Here is a 21,172-nt window from a genome sequence, read left to right as displayed (position 1 = left end):
CCCCTCTTAGCCATGAAAGCCAACTGGGTGACTCTAGGGTAGTCACTCTCTTTCAGCCCAACCCAGCTCACAGGGTTGTTGTTGTGGGGAAAATTGGAGGAGGGTACTAGGTTCACCATCTTGAGTTATTTGTAAAAATAATAAAGGCAGGATTGAAGTAATAAAATAAAAGCCAAATATTTACTTGTTTTAATGTTTTAGTAATCCACCTAATCAGAAAGCAGAATGTAAAGGGAAATAGCATTCCAAAAAGTAGGGATGATGCTAGGACAAAACCTAATTTTATTGATATTTAAATTAATTTTCATTTACATTTAGTATAATTGTTCTGCCATCCCATATTTATGCATTTTCTTTTTCTGTTACATTCAAAATTTATAACATGGTAACTATTTTTGGAAGTCTTGTCAGTGCTTTTCCCAGGGCTGATCTGCCCCTAGGGAATCAAACTGAGAACAAGACAAGCTTTAAGCTAGCTATTCTCCATCATGTTTCATCCTTTTTTAAATTAAAATACATGCCAGATGTTAAAAATGTTTTCACCATTGCAAAATCTGGAATTTCTATTTGTTTTGAATCTATTAATATCAAAACATTTGAACTGTATTACTTATATCATCTGGAAGTATAATGCTGCAGAAGAAGAAAAATGGTCGAGATTTTAGCAGTGATCACTTACATCATTACTATAGTCTATTTTTGAAAATGTAAGGAAAATGTGGAGATTCCTTTTACATTTGTTCACCATAACAAAACATGTATAGAGCACAATATGACTTATCTTGCAAACATTGATGCATTGGCTAAAGACATTTTTATAAAAACTTTATGACATTTGGAGAAATCAGTGCTTTACTCTCCCTGCACTCCACCCCACATATGGTAAAATGCATACACCTGTAAACATAATGAACCTTACATTTATTGAAATGGCACCACTTTTCACATTCAAATTATATACAATATACTTTTTCATTCAGATATGGGCAAGGTAGTGAGACAAACCCCAGTAAACTTAATTCTCTTTACACCTTTTTAAAAACACCATGAATTAATACTGCCTGAAAAATCACTGGGAACACCAAGTTGACAAAGTTCTTGAAAATGAACAGATCAAGATCCTGTGGAACTTTTGGGTCCAAGCAGACAGACATATGGCCCACAACATGCCTGACATCACTATTGTGGAAAAGAAAAGAAAAAGTCTGGTTCTTTGATATTGCAATACCAATAATGCACAAATTGAACAGAAACAACCAGAAAAAAATGAGATATTGTGATTTGCAAATTGGAGTTGAGTGATTGTGGAGGAAGAAATCAACGGTTGTCCCAATAGCAATAGGAGTCCTTGGAGCAAAACCCACAGGGTTGCCCAGATACGTGGAAATTTTGAACTTATTAGACCGGAATATTTTGACTTTGGAGAAAATCACCCCACTTGGAACTGCCTATATACTCAGACATTATCTTAACAGCTCTTAGGTATGTGGTTAGGACTTGAACTGTTTTTATCAGTCCCAAACTGTAAATCGAAGACTACATAATAATAGTAATGCTCTTCCACTTAGTTACATGACTCTAAACATGTTTCAACATGTTTCTTTTGAAGAAATTGTGCTTTTTTTTTAGCAATCTGGCTTACTTTTCTTTAATACAGAAAGCAAAGAACCAGGAACGTATGTTCTTAAGCTTGAATGTAGACAAATGGTGATTCTAACTGAGAGACTCTAAAAATCTAAGATATCAGCCCAAGGGAGAAGAACAATCTCCTGCTGTACACATTTATCTGTTAACTGAGTGCTAGTGCATGACATTGTTCTGCCTTGGCCTTTAGAGTTCTTCAGTTTGTCCTGAAGCTCCACCTGAACTTCCACTTAAAAAAAGAGGATTTAAATACCAATGGTGTAATAGAAGTGGGGAAGGTAAGAAGAAAAGTTCAGAAGGGAATAATAAAACGGGGTTTGCACTGAATCCTGTGCTTGTTTTTTGTACATCACAGAAAATCCAGTGAGGGACAGGCTCATTCCAGCAATAAATAAAAGTCCAAGCTTCATTATATAAAAAATAGCTTCTCTAAAATTATTTTCTTTCATTAAGGCCCCTGCCTTCGTTTGAGTTTAGAGCAGTGTTTCCCAACCTTGGCCCCTTGATGTTGTATGGACGTCAGCCTCCAGAATTCCCAGCCAATCATGCTGGCTGGGTAATACTGGGAGTTGAAGTCCACACATCTTCAAAGGACCAAAGTTGGGAAACACCATGCTAGGCCACCCTTTATCTAACAGATGTCCTCCAAATATGTTTTAATTCCAAATTTCAGAATTCCTGGCTTGTGTGGGAATGGCAGATGTTGCAGTCCCTTCACATCTGCAAAGCATCAGACTAGAAAATATGATCCACACCATGTGAATGAAAGTGTAGCAGCATGTTATAATACAAAATCATAAAAACAAAATGCAGGTATGGACAGCCCTTTAACTCTGCATTATTATTTTTCTTGCACACTGCCTAATTCACGGTCTGGTCACAGACCCATTCTTTATGTATATACCGGTATGTACATTTGTTGCTGACTACATACAAATAGGCAGCAATAGTTAGTAAGCTCTTGCAGTGAGTATTAATTTCATGCACACTGTGCATTTTCTTCATGGCAGTTCTGGTTGCCATTAATAAAACTGAAGGTGATCATGGACTGCTGGTTGGTGCTCTTGAAAGATGTCATCCGGGTGGTGCTTCTGGCTGTACTCTGGGATCGAATGAGAAGACGGGTTTTATAACAAGATAACTGGTGATTAAACTGTTTCCGAAAACTTTTGCTCAGCAAGTACAAGGCAAAAGGGTTTATGCAAGAGTTAATAAATGCCAATATTCGAGCACAAAGAGAAGTGATAAAGTGCAGGACAGATGTATCCACTTCTGAATAATGGTACGACCGATATAAGTAGATGATATGGTTAGGGAGCCAACAGAAAGCAAAGATACAGACAAAAACTAGCACTGTCTTGGCGAGGCGTTTCCGAGATTCCATCTGAAAAGAAAAAAGAGGTATTAGCTGAACAATACCAAAGATAAGATGGAACCCTATGTTTAGTTTTAGTTATGTAGACAGTAATACATGGATGCTCACACTGACTTCCAGTTCTCTTGTCATTCATTCATTTATTTTCTTATAGAATTGTTTTTCTTTTGAAATTGGTCATTCTAAATAACACTCATGCTCTGCATCCCTGATTACAGCCATTTGAAGTCCCACCCAAGTACTAATGTTCTATAGGAATATGACTTTTATCTCCTTTGTATTTTAGGACCAGATTGTAGTATAATTATGTAGACAGAGGCCTACATAATCTGACCCAGGGTACGTTTTGAAATTAGTGCTCCATGTTTATGCTTGCTACTTGATACTCAGCATGAGAAGCAGCCATGTTTTCTGCATTAAATCTCATGTGCTACAAGACCAGATTTTGACCCTCATAACAGTCACTTATTGGCCGCTATTATACAGTATACAAGCTTTACTGCAAGGGGCAGGGGAACTATAGTTCAATATGTTTAATGATGGCAGTCTTTGTTTTAACCTGATACAAACTAAGCATTACACCAAATCATAATATGATTTAGTATTTTTTCCACCTATGTTTAGAGGCTCTTGTATGGTGGCAGCTTACCTAGTCAGTATGCTTGCAAGTGTGCTTCCATAATGAAAAGAGTTACAGGATTTGTGAAAAAAACACCATAGTCATTTACAATGTATAAGTCCTTGCTACCTGTTTCCCACATACAGTATGCTTCCCTGAAGTCAAGCATTTGAAACTATTTTTACATACAGTTTTTATAATATTTATAGGCATCGTAAGCAATTACTGTTACAAATGGTTCTATCCTTCCCTGTATCTACTCAGATATATATGGTATAATGCAACCATGATTGCTTTGATTTTCATCTCCCTCTTATTTTAATCTGGCATTCTTTTGTTCTAGGTTGTATTTCCTTGCCTTTATATACTGCATTGTCTTGAACAAAAGAATGCTATTGGAGATGAGGTCAGCACTGAATACTAAAGAGACTTCCTCATAGCAATTCAGAGTCACCATTTGTAAAACTCTCCTTTGTCCCTTTAAACTGAGATACAATATTTTCTTCTGTTAGCCTCAGAGATATAACTATTTTTGAAAATGGTCCTATATGAGAGAAAGTATTGCATACAATTATGAATACAACAACGCCTAATGGCTATTATGGTGTGTAACATAACAACAAAAGTGCAATGTGCAAGAGAGACTCTTTCTCATTACACCATCATCAAACCAGCCTCTTCTCTTAATGCAAGAAGTATTAACAGAAATGAACATTTGTGAATCAAAAGTCTTTAGGCAGGGGTGTCAAACTGGCGGCCTGTGGGCCAGATATGTCACACGCAGGCCACGCCCACCCCAGCTCTGTGAATAGGAAAAACATCATGAAATGTCACGTGACAGTAATGTGACGTGGTGAGTTTGACACCCATGTGAAGCCTATGAAGAAATGAACAAAATGGGGGGACAACCTCCCATTGAAAGCATAGTCAATACAGTAGTGAGTTGATGCTTTTGACATGTGCACTTTCTCCCTTAACCAACACCAGCACTCAGAAGCAGCTGATTAAACAACTAGAAACATTTTTAATTTTTTTAAGGCGGCCCAAAATAGGTAGGAAAACAAAACCTGCTAGCGATTAACCAATCATAGGTAGGATTAACAACATAGAAAATCTGTAGCAGCCTCCAAAATCCTGGATTTTGTAGTTTTCTTTTTAATTAAAGCCTACACGAAGCTATGGAATGATAGGTGAACATACTTCTAGTCTTCCTAATGCATGTTCCACCACATATTTATAGAAGTTAAAAATAGAGTGCTAGATTATATAATTCCATATTATCCAGCTAGCTAACAAAGGGCTTTATAAGCCAAACATGTACTATATTATTATACAGTATTATATAACTATGGTAACTATGCTCCAACCCCTGAGGATGAGGATGAAATTGACCGGTTCTATGAAGCCCTACAACACGTTATAGAATTAACACCAAAAAATGATGTTCTTATCAACATGGGGGATTGGAATGCTAAAATAGTAAGCCAAAAGATAATTGGAATAATAGAGAAGTTTGGCCTTGGAGTACTAAATGAAGCAGGGCACAGGATGATAGAATTTTGTCAAGAGAATATGCATGGTCATAGCAAACACTCTTTTCCAACAACCCTAGAGATGACTCTACACATGGACATCACCAGATGGTCAACACAGAAATCAGATTGACTATGTGCTCTGCAGCCAAAGATGGAGAAGCTCTATACCATGGGTCGTCAACCTGGTCCCTACTGCCCACTACTGGGCGTTTTGGGATTCCAGGTGGGCGGTGGGGATTTCGGAGGTTAAAACCTCCTTTTGAACTAACGCACGCGAGAAGCGCCGTCCCATCGCCAGGGAAACAGTGAGGTGAATCACGTGGTTGCTCAGATCACATGGGCGCAGCCCGAGAAGACATTTCTGAGAAAAGAAACTTCTCTGGTTGGGCTGCGCCCGTGTGATCTGAGCAACCACGTGATTCACCTCACTCACTGTTTCCCTGGCGATGGGACGGTGCTTGCCTGCACTTCACCAGCTCAGGCGCGACCGGAGAAGTTTCCTCAGCTCCTCACCGCTCCACTGAAGACATTTCTGAGAAGAGAAACTTCTCCGGTTGTGCCTGAGCTGGTGAAATGCTAGAGGGGGGGGGGAGGAGCAGAAAAGACAAAAAGGAGAATGAAAGGGAGAAAGAGGAGGTGGGGGATAGTGGAATCCTTGCTGCTTTCTGAGCTTGGGGGGGGGAAGGAGCAGAAAAGACAAAAAGGAGAATGAAAGGGAGAAAGAGGAGGTGGGGGATAGTGGAATCCTTGCTGCTTTCTGAGCTTGGGGGGGGGGGGAAGGAGCAGAAAAGACAAAAAGGAGAATGAAGGGGAGAAAGAGGAGGTGGGGGATAGGGGATCCTTGCTGCTTTTTGAGCTTGGTGGTTTTCTTACAGACATTTCATTACCAAACTAGGTAACATCATCACTGCTAGAAGGGGGTGGGGTGGGGAAGGAGCAGAAAAGACAAAAAGGAGAATGAAAGGGAGAAAGAGGAGGTGGGGGATAGGGGATCCTTGCTGCTTTTTGAGCTTGGTGATTTTCTTACAGACATTTCATTACCAAACTAGGTAACATCATCACTGCTAAAAGGGAGTGGGGTTGTGGGGAAAGGAGGAGGAGGAGAAGTCGAGTAGAAACTGATAGCAGGGACAGGCAGAAACGGAGCAGAGCAGTTGCAAAATAGGAGAAAGAAAAGGCAGGAGAGAATTGTTGCTGGCTAATAATAATAAGTGGGCTAACTAGCTCAGCCTTACTTTTGTACATAGCCCTAAGGAAGATAAAAAAAAGGAGATAAAAAGGAAAAGCACCGAAAGAGGAGACCTTCGTTTGTTCCTTACGAAAATCGAACCAGATATCAAATATTTAGTCTCGCAGCATCAGCCTCAAAGATCTCATTAATCACTAATAAAGCTAATTTCAATTTACTTTATTGTTTTCTAATTAAACTTTATAAAGTTAAAAACATTATAAACATGCATAAAGTAGAAATAAAAAGATAAATGTATGTACATTTCTTTTTTTTAAAACACCCTCCTTTCTAAAAAAATATTCTGCACTTGCGCAAAAACTGGTGGGCGGTAAGGAAATTTTTCCATCAAGAAAGATCCATTAGTGGGTGGTAGGTAGAAAAAGGTTGACTACCACTGCTCTATACAGTCAGTAAAAACAAGACCAGGACCTGATTGTGGCTCAGATCATGAGCTTCTGGTCACAAAATTTAGGCTTAAATTGAAGAAAGTAGGGAAAAGCACTAGGCCACTCAGGTATGAACTAAATCATATCCTTGATGAATATACAGTAAAGGTGACAAATAGATTTAAGGAATTAGATCTGATAGAGTGCCTGAAGAACTATAGACGGAGGTTCGCAACATTATACAAGAGGTAGCAACTAAAACCATCCCAAAGAAAAAGAAATGCAAGAAAGCAAAGTGGCTGTCTGAGGAAGCTTTGCAAATAGCTGAGGAAAGAAGGGAAGCAAAAGGTAAGGGAGAAAGAGAAAGATACGTCCAATTGAATGCAGAATTGCAGAGAACAGTTAGAAGAGATAAGAATGCCTTCTTAAATGAACAATGCGAAGAAATAGAAGAAAACAATAGAATAGGGAGGACCAGAAATCTCTTCAAGAAAATTGGAGATATGAAGGGAATGTTTCAGGCAAAGATGGGCATGATAAAGGACCAAAATGGCAGAGACCTAACAGAGGCAGAAGAGATGAAGAAGTGGTGGCAAAATTACACAGAAGAATTATACAAGAATGATCTTAATGTCCCTGATAACCATGACCTTAATGTCACTGACCTCGAGCCAGACATCCGGGAATGTGAAGTCAAATGGGCCTTAGGAAGTCTGAGCAACAGCAAAGCTAGTGGAGGTGACAGTATTCCAAATGAGCTATTCAAAATCTTAAAAGACAATGCAATAAAAGTGCTACACTCAATTTGCCAGCAAATTGGAAAACCTAACAGTGGCCACAGGATTGGCAAAGGTCAGTTTACATTCCAATTCCAAAGAAGGGCAATGCCAAAGAATGTTCAAACTACCGCACTATTGCACTCATTTCACATGCAAGTAAAGTTATGCTCAAAATCCTACAAGCTAGGCTCCAGCAGTATGTGGATCAAGAACTACCAGAAGTACAGGCAGGATTTCGAAGAGGCAGAGGAACTAGAGATCAAATTGCCAACATATACTGGATCATAGAGAAAGCTAGGGAGTTCCAGAAAAACATCTACTTCTGCTTCATTGACTATGCTAAGGCCTTTGATTTTTTTTAAAAAGAATTTTATTGGTTTTTACAAATATTTATAGGAAGGGGATAGGTAGGTATACAAAATTTTGACAGCTACATCGTGCGAAAGGTAGAAATCCCCCCAAATCTCACAACTTTTACAGAAAAAAAAGTAAAGATCAAAAATTAAAAGATAAACATTGGCAGCTTTTTGTTTTACGTTATATCAACAATATATTCAATCATCTTATATGTCACTTCCAACAATTACATTATAACAACAATTGCAATAATATTTCAAACTTATTTTGCTAAGGCCTTTGATTTTGTGGATCACAGCAAATTGTGGCAGGTTCTTAAAGAAATGAGAGTTCCAGACCATCTTAATTGTTTCTTGAGAAACCTACATGCAGGTCAAGAAGCAACAGTGAGAACTGGATATGGAACTACTGATTGGTTCAAAATTGGGAAAGGAGTTTGGCAAGGCTGTAGACTGTCACCCTGCATATTTAACTTATATGCAGAGCACATAATGAGAAAGGCGGGGCTAGATGAATCACAAATTGGAATTAAGATTCCCGGGAGAAATGTCAACAACCTCAGATATGCAGATGATACCACTCTAATGGCAGAAAGTGAAGAGGAACTAAAGAGCCTCTTGATGCGGGTGAAGAAGAAGAGTACAAAAGTTGGCTTACAACTCAACATTAAGAAAACTAAAATCATGGCATCCAGGCCTCTCAATTCCTGGCAAATAGATGGGGAAGAAATGGAGGTAGTGACAGATTTTATTCTCCTGGGCTCCAAGATCACTGCAGATGGGAACTGCAGCCAAGAAATTAAAAGATGTTTGCTCCTGGAGAGAAAAGTTATGGCAAATCTAGACAGCATACTAAAAAGCAGAGACATCACCCTGCCAACAAAAGTGTGTAGAGTCAAGGCTACAGTTTTCCCAGTTGCAATGTATGGCTTTGAAAGTTGGATCAAAAGAAAGGCTGAGCACCAAAGAATTGAGGCCTTTGAACTATGGTGCTGGAGAAGACTCCTGAGAGCCCCTTGGACTACAAAGCGATCAAACCAGTCAGTCCTAGAGATCACCAACCCTGACTGCTCTTTAGAAGGCCAGATCCTGAAGATGAAACTCAAATACTTTGGCCACCTAATGAGAAGGAAAGACTCACTGGAGAAGAGCTTAATGCTGGGAAAGATTGGCAAAAGAAGAAAGGGACGACAGAGAATGAGGTGGCTGGATGGCGTCACTGAAGCAGTCGGTGTGACCTTAAATTGACTCTGGGGGATGGTACAGACAGGAAGGTCTGGAGGAACATTGTTCATGGGGTCACAATGGGTAGCACATGACTTCACAACTAACAACAACAACAACAATAGTATTATATAAGTAATACAGGACAATATATTATATCATATAAGGTATTATATGAATGTTACTAAGTGTGATGCGCATATTTACAGACACAGAAGCACTGAAATTTATTGGTTCATATGGGAGGACATACTGAGGTTGAAAGCATTCTGGTGTTTCCCTTTCCAGTAATTGCATCGTGACTGGAATGATTCAAAGCCTTTTGTTTAAAGTTAAAATTCTTTGGAATTAATGCATAACCTTTTATATAAATGGATAGATGGCAATTAGCCAAATATAAGTGGAAAATGTGTTACAGCAATGAAATATAAAATGAAGAAAGAAGTAGGAAGGAAGGAAGGAAGGAAGGAAGGAAGGAAGGAAGGAAGGAAGGAAGGATGGAAAGAAGGAAAGAAGGAAGGGAATTCAGCAAAGGATGTGAATGTGATTGTTCTGCCACTGTAATTATAGGTCTTGATGGTAATGTCAGGATTTATGTCTGGAAGGTGACACAGCATCTTTCAATTCCATCTAGAGTTGGAGACGAGAACAGAAAAAAACTGCTGTGATGGAAGCAATTCACCCCTCAGTTTACTCTAGTTTCCTTGTAACATAGGGCAATGATTGTCCTTTTGAAAGCAAAAGTAACTCATTTTCCAGTAATCATTCAGGCATATAATTTATAATACATTCTTATACAAAATATACTTAAAACGCAATAGGGTCTAGCATTAATGTTCAAATTTCTAACTGCTAGGTAACCATTTTTACTATATGGATATTGGCTGTCGCATCACTAAAAATTGCCACTGGAATGCTGGAATGAGAAAATCAGCAGTATCAATAATTTTTTTCTTGCTGTTCTAAAGTTATTTTTCCATATCTCATCATCCCTTATGTACCTGTAATGAAAGCCTTTCACCATCTAGAATGGTAGAAATAGAACAGTGGTGGGTTCCGTATTCCATTCCAACCAGTACAGTTGGAATGGCCCTGGCATCACCCAAGTGGATGCTCGCAGTGTGCGCGCACGCGTCGTACTTGCCTGCGACGCTTCCACAAGCCTCCGCGACGCTTCAGCTGCTCGGCGGAGCATCGTGCAGGCGCTGTATGTGCCATGCATGTGCACGGAAGCGCCAAAAGCTTAAAGCACAGATAAGGAGTCTGGGTGGGCGGGTGGGCCCTCCGGAGCACTGTACCGGAACGGTACCTGGTGCTCCGGGCAGGATCCGGTATGCCTGTACAGGGGTGTACCGCCTGCAACCCACCACTGGAATAGAATAACCAGAACAAAGAAGTCAGTGCCCATTACCATTCTCATTGAATGAATAACTGTGCAAAACCATTCTATCTTGATTGTTGTATGACTGTTCAGTCACACAATATGAGCTGTGCTTCTTCTGCTTCTCCTCTATCTCTCCAAATGGCTAGAAGTGTTGTCAAAATTTGGAAAATTGCTAGAAGCTACACAAATTGCCCAACATTTCTGGGAGTCGCCCAAAATATATTATATATAATATATTATTATGGTTAGTTGCACAGTCAGCCAGATGTTTACACTGGATTGGGATTTTTATCCACTTGTTGAATCATTCCCAAGGACCTAAGATAGGCAGATGTAGTTGTTAAAGGTATTGTTGCAAGATAAACTGTTTCGAGTAAAGCTGCCTTTTGCAATTGACTGATGGTGATTTTGTCAGTGCTGATGGTGTTCAAGTAGTGCTTCAGATGTTTTGGAACTGCACCCAAGGTGCCTATTATTATTAGCACTTTCTTTGCTTTTTTTTAACTATAGTTGTTCTACTTCTATTTGAACATCTTTGTATTTTGTGATATTCTCCTTCGCCTTCTCTTCAATTCAATTCAAAGGTATTACAGCCCTAAGGCCAGACACAAAGAAAATACTGAATAAAAGAAATATTACCTCCATCTCTATCTCTATCATTTTCATTTGTATATTTGTATCTGTATTTATCTATGCCTATGCCTATCTCTGTCTGTTTCTGCCTCTATGAATCTATCAATTTATCTATCTATCCATCCATCTATCTATCCATCTTTTTATCTATCCTATCATCCATCCATCCATCCATCCATCCATCCATCCATCCATCCATCCATCTATCATCATCATCATCATCATCATCATCATCATCATCATCATCATCATCATCTTTCATCTACAATCTACATTAGTGTGTGTAAGAGAAAACCATTAATAATGGAGTCAGAATAAGTAAGAACACAGTAACTAAAATAAATACAACTAAAATACTATTATAAGATGTTCCAATCCCAGCATATCATACAAATGGTAGCACAGAACTGGGTGACTTGTAAGGTTATTTTTTGAGGTTTTGTCTGAGACTAATAGCATAAATAGAAATTGCACTCCCTACTTGGAAATTTCTTCAGGACAAGATACACCTTCTATTCTGCTATCTCTAGGTACTGCAATATCTACTATTCAGACATTTTTGTCTATCTTGTCAACAATTGTTAAGACTGGACTTTTGTGTGGCAGGTGCTTATCAGCTTGAATTCTGAAGTCCCACAGTTCTTTAGCTTCTTCTTGTTTTTCTCAATTATATTAGTTGCTGCTTTCAAGAATGCTCTGCAGAACTGTTTTCAGAAATGAAGGGAGAATCAGATAAAGTGGTGGGAAGGAAGAAGATAAATGACTAATGTATCCATTTTTTAATTTCCATATTAGTATGCTTGGGGGTGGGAAGAAACCCAGGATAGCACTATGAGAAATACATGTCCACTGGACATGTAATGCAGAACTAACCTAAAGCATCCCAAATGGGTGAAAATCAAGCATAAGAAGCATAATGTGGTAAAACTCTATATCCATTCTTTGTTCCAGACTTGTGCCCTGAAGATAGGACATAGCCTTCACCAAAATGACACCATCCCAATGTGTTATCTATGCTGTCTGGAATAGTTCAGCCCCAGTAGGGCTGAATAAACTATTCTGAATATCTGGATACAGCACACAGTTTTATGCTAAACTATCTTCAGTTTGGAGCTGTGTAATTTGGATAGTGGGTATGTATGTATATGTCCTTATAAATCAAACATCACATACCTGCTTTCTAACCTGAATGGTTCCTTCTACTGGTAGATTGTAAGCACTCCGAATCAGATTTTTTGCAATGAAATAATAATATACTGAAATAACAGACAGGGGGATTACGTAAAAGATGAGAAAGGAAGCCATGGAGTGAATTTTGGGATGCAATTCATTGGTAAGCGGGTAAGGTGTGCAACTAATAAATGTTTTATTAGCGCCCTTGTCATAGAAATGATGCAAGTCTGAAAACACAGCCTCTGGAATGGCAAGCAGCATGGAGAAAATCCAGATTGTAGTGGCTTTCAAACAAATCTTCAGCAGGGCATGTGAAGCTTGGATGTCCATTGGCCTCACTATGGCTTTATACCTAAAGACAAGATAAAGAGTTCTGTTATTGACCAAATCAAAGGATGTTTACTAGGACAGAATCATATTGAGTAGTGCTTTTTTTTGTAAAATGTGTACAACTTTTTTGAGTGGTGGTGGTGGTGATGATTCCTTAAATATTGAAGCAGGATTGCACCTTCTGCTGCATTTCTCCACCCTAGGCATTGAATCTACAGTATATTGAATTGTAGTACCTCTTTCGTTGAACATGAATGAATAGTTGTTTATTTACAAAGACACTAAATCTTCTATGGGAACTCTGCTGGTCAAACTAGAGATAACAATAGGATTCAACAATTAAATAAAAATTGCAGAAAACTCTTGAGCTGCAAGTATAAACAGGGAGAGTTAATCCTTTTCTTTGCCATAATCAATCTTTATTGAAAGGAAAGCACATTTTTTCCATCTGCATATAATAGCTTGGATGTGTCTATTTCCAAACCACAGAAATAAATGTTTATTCTTGTCTTTGACTTCCCATAGCTGATATTACATATTGCTAAGTGTGCATATTTATTCTATGTATGGTTAATTTTGGAGCTGTGTTTAACATCAACATATGCCAGCGAATGTTTAACTTTTGTTTCTCACCCAGTTTCCTTCCATGTTTCTTTGAATTACAGTACCACAGACTGCATTGTAAATGTTGTTTCCTCAATTATGTAAAATTACTTACTTAATTACTGGACATTTTGTGAAAAAGGTACGCTTCATTGACAAATGAAGCAATTTGTTCAACAAAATTTTCCAGTATTTATTTATCCATTCAGATTGATGCAAAAAGATTTGCTTTGGGAAATACAGGGAGTTTCAGGTAAATTGTCATGGTTGAATTGCACTTATGTCATTATGACATAGCCAAAGGTTCAATGTAATATTCTCCAGCAAACTGCGCTTTCCTGGTTTTCCACACTTCAATTAAATTCCCGTGGAAGGCCTAGGGCTTTTTAATATATCAACACTACAGTTACTGCCAAAGGGGAGATCCACTATCCATGTTTTCCGCTCACAAATTTGGTACAGAATATTGAAAAGATTTTTTTGTGTGTGTGTTCAGAATTAATTTAGAACTATGGGTGATAGCCTGAGACCAAATCAACTATCAACTCTGGGTGATAGCCTGAGACCAAACAGAAAGAAGTCTATTAAGAAAGGACGCAGCAAACTGTTAGTGTTCCATGTTTATCTTCCCCCGACGAGGGGGCAAGCCGATATCAAGGCTCAACGGGGCATGCTGAAGAACTATATTTCTTGTATGGAAACTAAATTCCCAGCGTTGTACATCCTTATAGGGGGTGACTTTAATGCCGTTTGGGAGTTCAAGTCCCCCCCAGCGATAGAGGCACTCTACCCCCAAGAAACCCTCCAGGCCATAAGTCACCTGACTTCAGCCAGACATTCGAAGGAACAATTAACAAATTTTGCTGGCATTCAGCTAGCCCTTCTAGCAGCCTAACACATCAAGATAATTCTTAATGGGTGTACCCTAGGTGATCTGGCTGGCGAATTTACTTTTAGTTCTTTACATGAGAGTAGTGTTATTGATTTTGTGCTGTTATCTCAACCTTTAAGAGAGGCAGTACGTGCTTTTTACGTGGACTGCCTTACGGAGAGCGACCACTAACCCCTGGTTACAATTACTGAGCTTCTTTCAAATATACATCTCCCTAGGGCCCTCAGTTATTAGATTCCTATGTGGCCTCGTGTACAAGGAGGAGCAAATGGTCTCCCAATACTGAAAGAAAGTTTCATTCCTTTTTATCATCTCCGGAATGCCTCAACTTGTATAATCAGGTACTAGCAAGCAGTGGCTCGGAGATAGTCTTGGCCTTTGAATCACTAATTAACAGTGTCCAAAGGGAGCTTGGAGCCGTCTGTGGGCCGAGTGGTTCATATCAATCACGAAGTAATACTTGGTTTGACAAAAATTGCTTGATGCTTAGGAACCAGATTAAATGGGTTTACCTGCTCTACCGCAACTGAGGGGACAAACGCCCACCAGAGGACTACTACTGCCTGAAGCGGGAGTACAAAGGATTAATTGCCCAAAAAACGAAAGCTAAAGAGAGAGAGAAGTGGGATTTACTTCTCCTCTCTATCCAGCAGAAGGACACCCGATTATTTTGGCAAATTGCTGCCAGCTCTTTGCCGGGCCATCGGGAACTCCCTCTATCCTGCATCTCTAACAGAGACTAGGAAAACCATTTCTTGGCAATTTACCAGGCATCAGCAAGATCAACCGTGCCTGACCCACAGCTGTCTCCTGTAGCCCCTGACTGGCAACCTGTGACCCATGCTGAGATCACCGAGTTTATCTCCGAACTCAAGTCAGACAAAGCTCCTGGCCCTGATGCTATTCCCCCTGATCTGCTAAAATCCAACCCTGAATGGTGGATTCCTCTTTTGGCAAGACTCTTTACATATATTATTTCCTCTGGCAGGGTACCTTCCTCCTGGAGCTCAGCAATTATTGTGCCAATCTTTAAACAAGGAAATAGAAACAACCCAGCTGACTATCGCGCCATAAGCCTGCTCTCTATTATTGGGAAATTGTCTGCTAAATATCTCCACTGCAGACTCCTCTCTTGGGCTGAGGAATCCAATATTATTGGTGCCGAACAAATTGGGTTTAAAGCGGGTTTTGCCACACTGGGTCACTGCTTTGTCCTAGCGCACCTGGTCGACAAATATACTACTATACCAGGTGGCAAACTCTTCACTGCTTTTATCGACCTAAAGTCAGCGTTTGACTCAGTCCCTAGGGGTTTGTTGTGGTCAAAACTGCTTAAACGTTCCATCGACAGATGGTTGTTGTTCTTAATTAGATCCTTGTACAATCAGACCTCCAGCCAGGTCAGGTGTGGTCTGCAGGGAGAACTTTCTAATCCTATCCCGATTAAGAATGGAGTAAGGCAGGGATGTGTTCTGGTTCCTCTTCTGCTTAATATATTTTTATCTGACCTGGCCAGTTACATTGGACATATTGAGTCCCACGCCCCGAAGCCGACAACTACAAAGATCCCATTTTTTCTTTATGCTGATGATGCGGTTCTCCTTTCATTGACAAGGCCAGGACTGAAAAGATTACTTTCTGCATTTGGGTCTTACTGTGTTGAAAACCATTTGGTTATTAATTATAATAAATCAAAAGTATTAATGTTTACTAGAGCCCAGAAATTGTATAACTGGGATATCAGTGGCAATGCTGTCAAGCAGGTTTTACATTTTAAGTATTTAGGTATTCTATTTCAGAGCACCAGTGCCTGGACCAGACACCGAACCCAGGTGCTGAACTCTGCCTCCTGTAGTCACCAGCAGATTTTAAGATTCTTTTATACCCAGGGTGGCCAGTTCATTCCTTCTGCCCTACGTATTTACAAGGCCAAAACATTGGCCCAAACTCTTTATGGTATTCCCATATGGATACGGGGCTTCAAGGATTGCATTGAAAGAACCCAGGCGGCTTTTCTTAGAAAACTTCTGGGTCTTCCCCCTTGTGTTGGTTTTGCCCCGATGTACCTGGAACTGGGCATTTGATCGCTGGAATGTATGACCTGGATTAACACCTTTAAATTGTGATTTCAGGGGCTTTTTCTGGCAGTTCCTGGCAGCTACCTCTCCCTGGCGTTTGTGAACTCCCATATTTCTTGCTGGGAGAAAGAGCTGCTGAAGAAACTACATATGCTCGGTTTCACGGAGGATGCCTTGGAAAACTACGACCTCAAGGACGCCCAATTTAGGGTAGTCCAATGGCTTGTGGACATTGATTTACAATATCTACGAGCCAGAGCCAACAAAACTTGCTGCCCCCTGACTTTTAACCAACTTAATAATTATGGATTGAGGATGGCTTCCTATTTTTATTCTTTAACCATTCCTAAGTATAGAAGAGCTTTTTCCCTAGCTCTCTTTAATGTCTTGCCCTCAGCACTTCTGGATGGTCGTTTTAAGAGGCTCCCGATTAACGAGCAGCTATGCCCTTGTGACAGAGCCGAGGTTGAAACTGTGGAGCACGTCCTTCTATTTTGCCCTATGTATAACACAGACAGATCCAAGTTACTGTCTCTTCTTGAAATCATCCCTTCTAGACCTAATGGCTGTAATTTATTTGTATATTGCTTTGGAGATGGCTCCTCATACATCACCTCTCAAGTTTCCAATTTTTTCTTAAGAGCTGTAACCATTAGAGGAGAAAGCTGTAACTTTCCTTAGTTAACCTTCTGGTGACTGATTGCTATGATGCTACGATCAATTCTCTTATGTCTCTTTGTAGTACTTGTGTTTTGGTCTGTGACCGTAAATAAAAATTTTTATATTTATATTTTTTCGTGTTCAGAATTAATTTAGATCTATGGGTGATAGCCTGAGACCAAACAGAAAGAAGTCTATTTGTCAATTTTGCTCTTAATGCTACTGTCATACTTTTGGTAGATCTGTGTATTGAATGGTTATGATAAATATTTTCAACACTCAGGGTTGGAATTTATTTTTTTCTTCACAAACTGATAAAACCCTACATGGCTATCATGCTCACAATTGTTAATCAATGACTGATGTTTTGAGACCAAACAGAAAGATGCCTATTTCTCTATTTTGCTCTTAATGCTATTGACATATTTTTGGTAGAGCCATGTATCGAATGGTTAATGATAACTACTTTGATCATTTGAGTCTGGAATCTATTCTTTTTGTTGATAAAAAACTACATGGCTATTATGCGCACAGTTGTTACAGTTGTACCTGCTTGCCTAGGTACACTAGGCAAGCAGTATGTCATAATGAAATTTACCATGCACTATAAAAATGCATTGCTACAGGATTCAAGGTACCTAATGTATGTCAAAATGAATCTATGATGTTGAAACAAGTCTGTGTGAAGCACATCTTGGTCAATGTCAAACCACAGACTGATTTATGTTTGTTCTAGATGGCCATTCTTTGATAAGAAAAAGCAATATTCTAAAAGCAATATTTTTAAAATGAATGTCAGTGAAAAGTTAATCAATCCTGTTGATCAATAGCTTATGAAAGGCTTATCTGTGTCTCGATATTGCTCACTTTGGTTATTCCAGAATTTGAGTAAATAAAATCATGAAACAACTCAGCTAGATATATTTTTAGAAGATATACAATGAAAATAACTTTACAATTATTTAAAATACAGGTAGTCCTCGACTTATGACCACAACTAAGCCCAACATTTCTGTTGATAACTAAGACATTTGTTAAATGAGTTTTGCCCCATTTTATGACTTTTCTTGCCATAGTTAAGTGAATCTGGCTTCCCCATTGACTTTGCGTGTCAGAAGATCACAAAAGGAAATCACATGACCCTGGGACACTGCAATTGTCACATATATGAAGATCACAAAAGGAAATCACATGACCCTGGGACACTGCAATTGCCATATATATGAATCAGTTGCCAAGCATTTGAATTTTGAACATATGAACTACAGGGATGCTCCAACGGTCATAACTGTGAAAAACACTTTTAAGTCACTTTTTTCAGTGCTGTCGTAACTGTGAATAGTCACTAATCAAACTGTTGTAAGTCAAGGAGTAGCTGTAAGGTCCTTCTTATTAGAAAAAGAATATCCTTCTGTCCCATCGCTAAAGTAAAAAGAGAACATGACTATGTGGGGAAAAATTTTTGAGAGAAAAGAATGACTGAGGCAACATGATAGCAGTATTCCAGTATTTGAGAGGTTGTCACAAAAAGGAGGGGTCAACTTATTTTCCAAAGCACCAAAGGGCAGGACAAGAAACAATAGATGGAAAGTAATCAAGGGGAGAAGCAACCTGGAGTTAAGGAGAAACTTGCTAACAGTGAGGACAATTAACCAATGGAACAGCTTGCCTTCAGAAGTTGTGGATGCTTCCTCACTTGTCTGAAATGATGTAGAGCCTCCTGCTTGAGCAGAGGGTTGGACCAGAGTTGGACTAGCTCTGTTTTGATTGATTTAAAAACAATGGCTGTTATTTATATGTATATATTAAGTAGCAACCTCTGGAGTAAGAGTAATCTTGTAATTTGAGGATTGGGGGAACATGGGTGCAAACTGAAAGTTATGAGATGTATATGCAGATATCTATTTATGCAGTTCTTTAAAAATAATTAAAAAATAAGATGCCAATATTCCTGAAAAGCAGAACTCCTAAATTAGAACTCTCTTCCTCTATCCCCACTACAGGCTGAACCTCAGCTATTTTTATTTATTTATTTTGCTTTGTATCAGCTCATAACTTCTTTTCTTTTTCAGGAGCAGCCTTATTTTTGCCTCTGTTTCTTCTTCAGGTTGGTTTAAAAATGTGAAGAAGAAACAGAGGCAAGAATAATGTAGCAACTGGATGATCTACCACCAAATGAAAATAATAAGCTTTTATATCCATAACAATGATACCGTGTATTTACAGCAGGATATCTGTATCTGCATACCTCAGGACTTATTATAACCTGCTTTCTAATGAATCTTAGATCTATGTCTTAGTGATGTCAATGAGTAGATTGAAAATAGTGGAAGAAAAGCAGCTAGTGGAACTCCTCATGAACTCTCACTTAAGATGTTACTATTCATTCAGGGATGGGAACTATGCCCCCCTTTATGACCTGTGGACTTCAACTCCAGCCATGCTGGTTCAAGAATTCTGGGAGTTGAAGCACACAGGTCATAAAGGGTCCATATTTCCCCAACCCTGGCCTGGTTTTATATGAACACTCCAGATTACTTTAGAAAGTATCATTTTTTCCCTAAAATGAAATAGAAATGTCAGCTGTGGCAAAAAATTTCATTTACTTAGTCTAATATGGTCTAAATGAGAGGTGAAATTTTCCACTTGCAGGATTTTCCTGACTTTAGTTATGCAGTTATAGCACTCTCATTCTCTCAAATACACACTCTTACATGCACAAAAACACACATACACACTGAAATAAAGGTGATAGAATTGGGTTTCATCACATGTAATTGCTATTGTCACATTTAAATTAGTCTTAGGAACTCAAACTTTGCAACTAGTTGTAATCCTACCCCATCTACTAGTTTGATTTCTTCTGATTGGTAGCTTCTTTTCAAGTTTTCAGGTTTTTATTCAGGGATCAGGGGTGGGTTTCAACTGGTACGGCCCGGTACGGCCGTACTGGATAGTGAAATTTAGCATACCTTCCCGTACCCGTTGGTCAGGAGGCTTTGTACCGGAACGCTCCCTCCCCTCATTCGCTCTTTCACTCACCCTACCCATCCTCACCATGCTGCCAAAAAGTTCTCAGAAGAAGAACCAGAAGAAGAAAGAACTGGTGAGTGGCTGGGGTGGGGGGGAGGATGTTCGGGAAGAGGGAAGAGGCAGAGGGGCTGGAAGAGTGCGCGTGTGCACAGGCTGTGAGTTTTAAAAATGTCTGAGTGAATCCAGGAAGAGGGAAGAGGCAGAGGGACTAGAAGTGTGGGTGCTGTGCAAAGGTTGTGGGTTTTTAAAAAGTCTGAGTGAATCCAGGGAGAGGGGAGAGGCAGAGGGGATGGAAGTGCATGTGTAAGGTGGTCAGTAATGTTGAAGACCGGCAAGGACAGCCATATTTCCTCTGTAAGTAGCTGTTTTATTGTTTTGTGTACTTATTTTATTCTTATTTAAGTAGTAAGTGCACAAAATAATAAATTTCCTTTTTTATATCTTCTTTTTGTAGGTCATTCTTTGGGGCAAAGAATTCAGTGACATCGGCTTGGCCACTCCCACCCAGTCACATGACTGCCAAGCTACTCCCACCCGGTCACATAACTACCAAGCCACTCCCATTCAGTCACATGACTGCCAAGCTACTCCCACCCAGTCACATGATCACCATCCACTCCCACCCAGTCACATGATCACTAAGCCACTCCCACAAAACAGGCCACACCTACAGAATAGGTTCTAAAAAAATTTGAAACCCACCATTGACAGGTATTGAATGTGGTATCTTCAGCTTGTAAGCACCAGCTAAACTACTGATCCGTAGTCTGTTCACACCAGCCCCATAAGCCAATTGCACACCTGGTCTTTTTTGTTGGGATGGAGCTTGTGCTACTGAAGATGCACAGGAAGTAGAGATTCTTAGACTTTGTGTACAATATCTCTCTTTAGGTAAACAATCATACCTGCATTGCTTTCCATAAAATTATTTACAAAGTCTAAAGGATGCTTGAGGCAGAGCCTTGGATGTGACCAACAACTTAGTGTTTACATTTATGTGATGGCGAATTTATCCTAAAAATGGAATTCCTGTTTTGCACTGCTTGTCCCACTTCAACTATATTATTCAAGTATCTGAATTAAATGCATATTAACTCATTAGTAAAACAAAAGAGTAGACACACTTAAATCTATAGGATTAATTTACTTGATGCTAACTTAAATTCTATGTATTCTATTATTCTATATACAGTGTATAGGTAAGCTTCAATGTAGCTTTTAATCCAAGAAATTTTTT

The 21,172-nt window shown here is 39.2% G+C and overlaps 1 protein-coding gene across 2 annotated transcripts in view; it reads right to left on the bottom strand.

Annotated features, from left to right (window-relative positions):
* Positions 1-339: 339 nt before the first annotated feature.
* Positions 340-21,172, bottom strand: part of GRPR (gastrin releasing peptide receptor) — a 47,732-nt gene continuing 26,899 nt past the window's right edge. For both annotated transcript variants that reach the window (XM_081947337.1, XM_081947338.1), the window contains 2 exons: positions 12,340-12,691; positions 340-3,028 (listed from right to left, as the gene is read on the bottom strand). In XM_081947337.1, the coding sequence (XP_081803463.1) occupies positions 2,624-3,028; positions 12,340-12,691 (757 nt within the window). In that variant the 3' untranslated portion in view covers positions 340-2,623. The remainder of the gene's footprint in view (positions 3,029-12,339; positions 12,692-21,172) is intronic.

The sequence above is a fragment of the Natrix helvetica genome (genome assembly GCF_964273705.1).
Source record: "Natrix helvetica genome assembly, chromosome: 3".
NCBI lineage: Eukaryota > Metazoa > Chordata > Lepidosauria > Squamata > Natricidae > Natrix > Natrix helvetica.
This window is presented reverse-complemented; position numbering and strand designations above follow the sequence as displayed.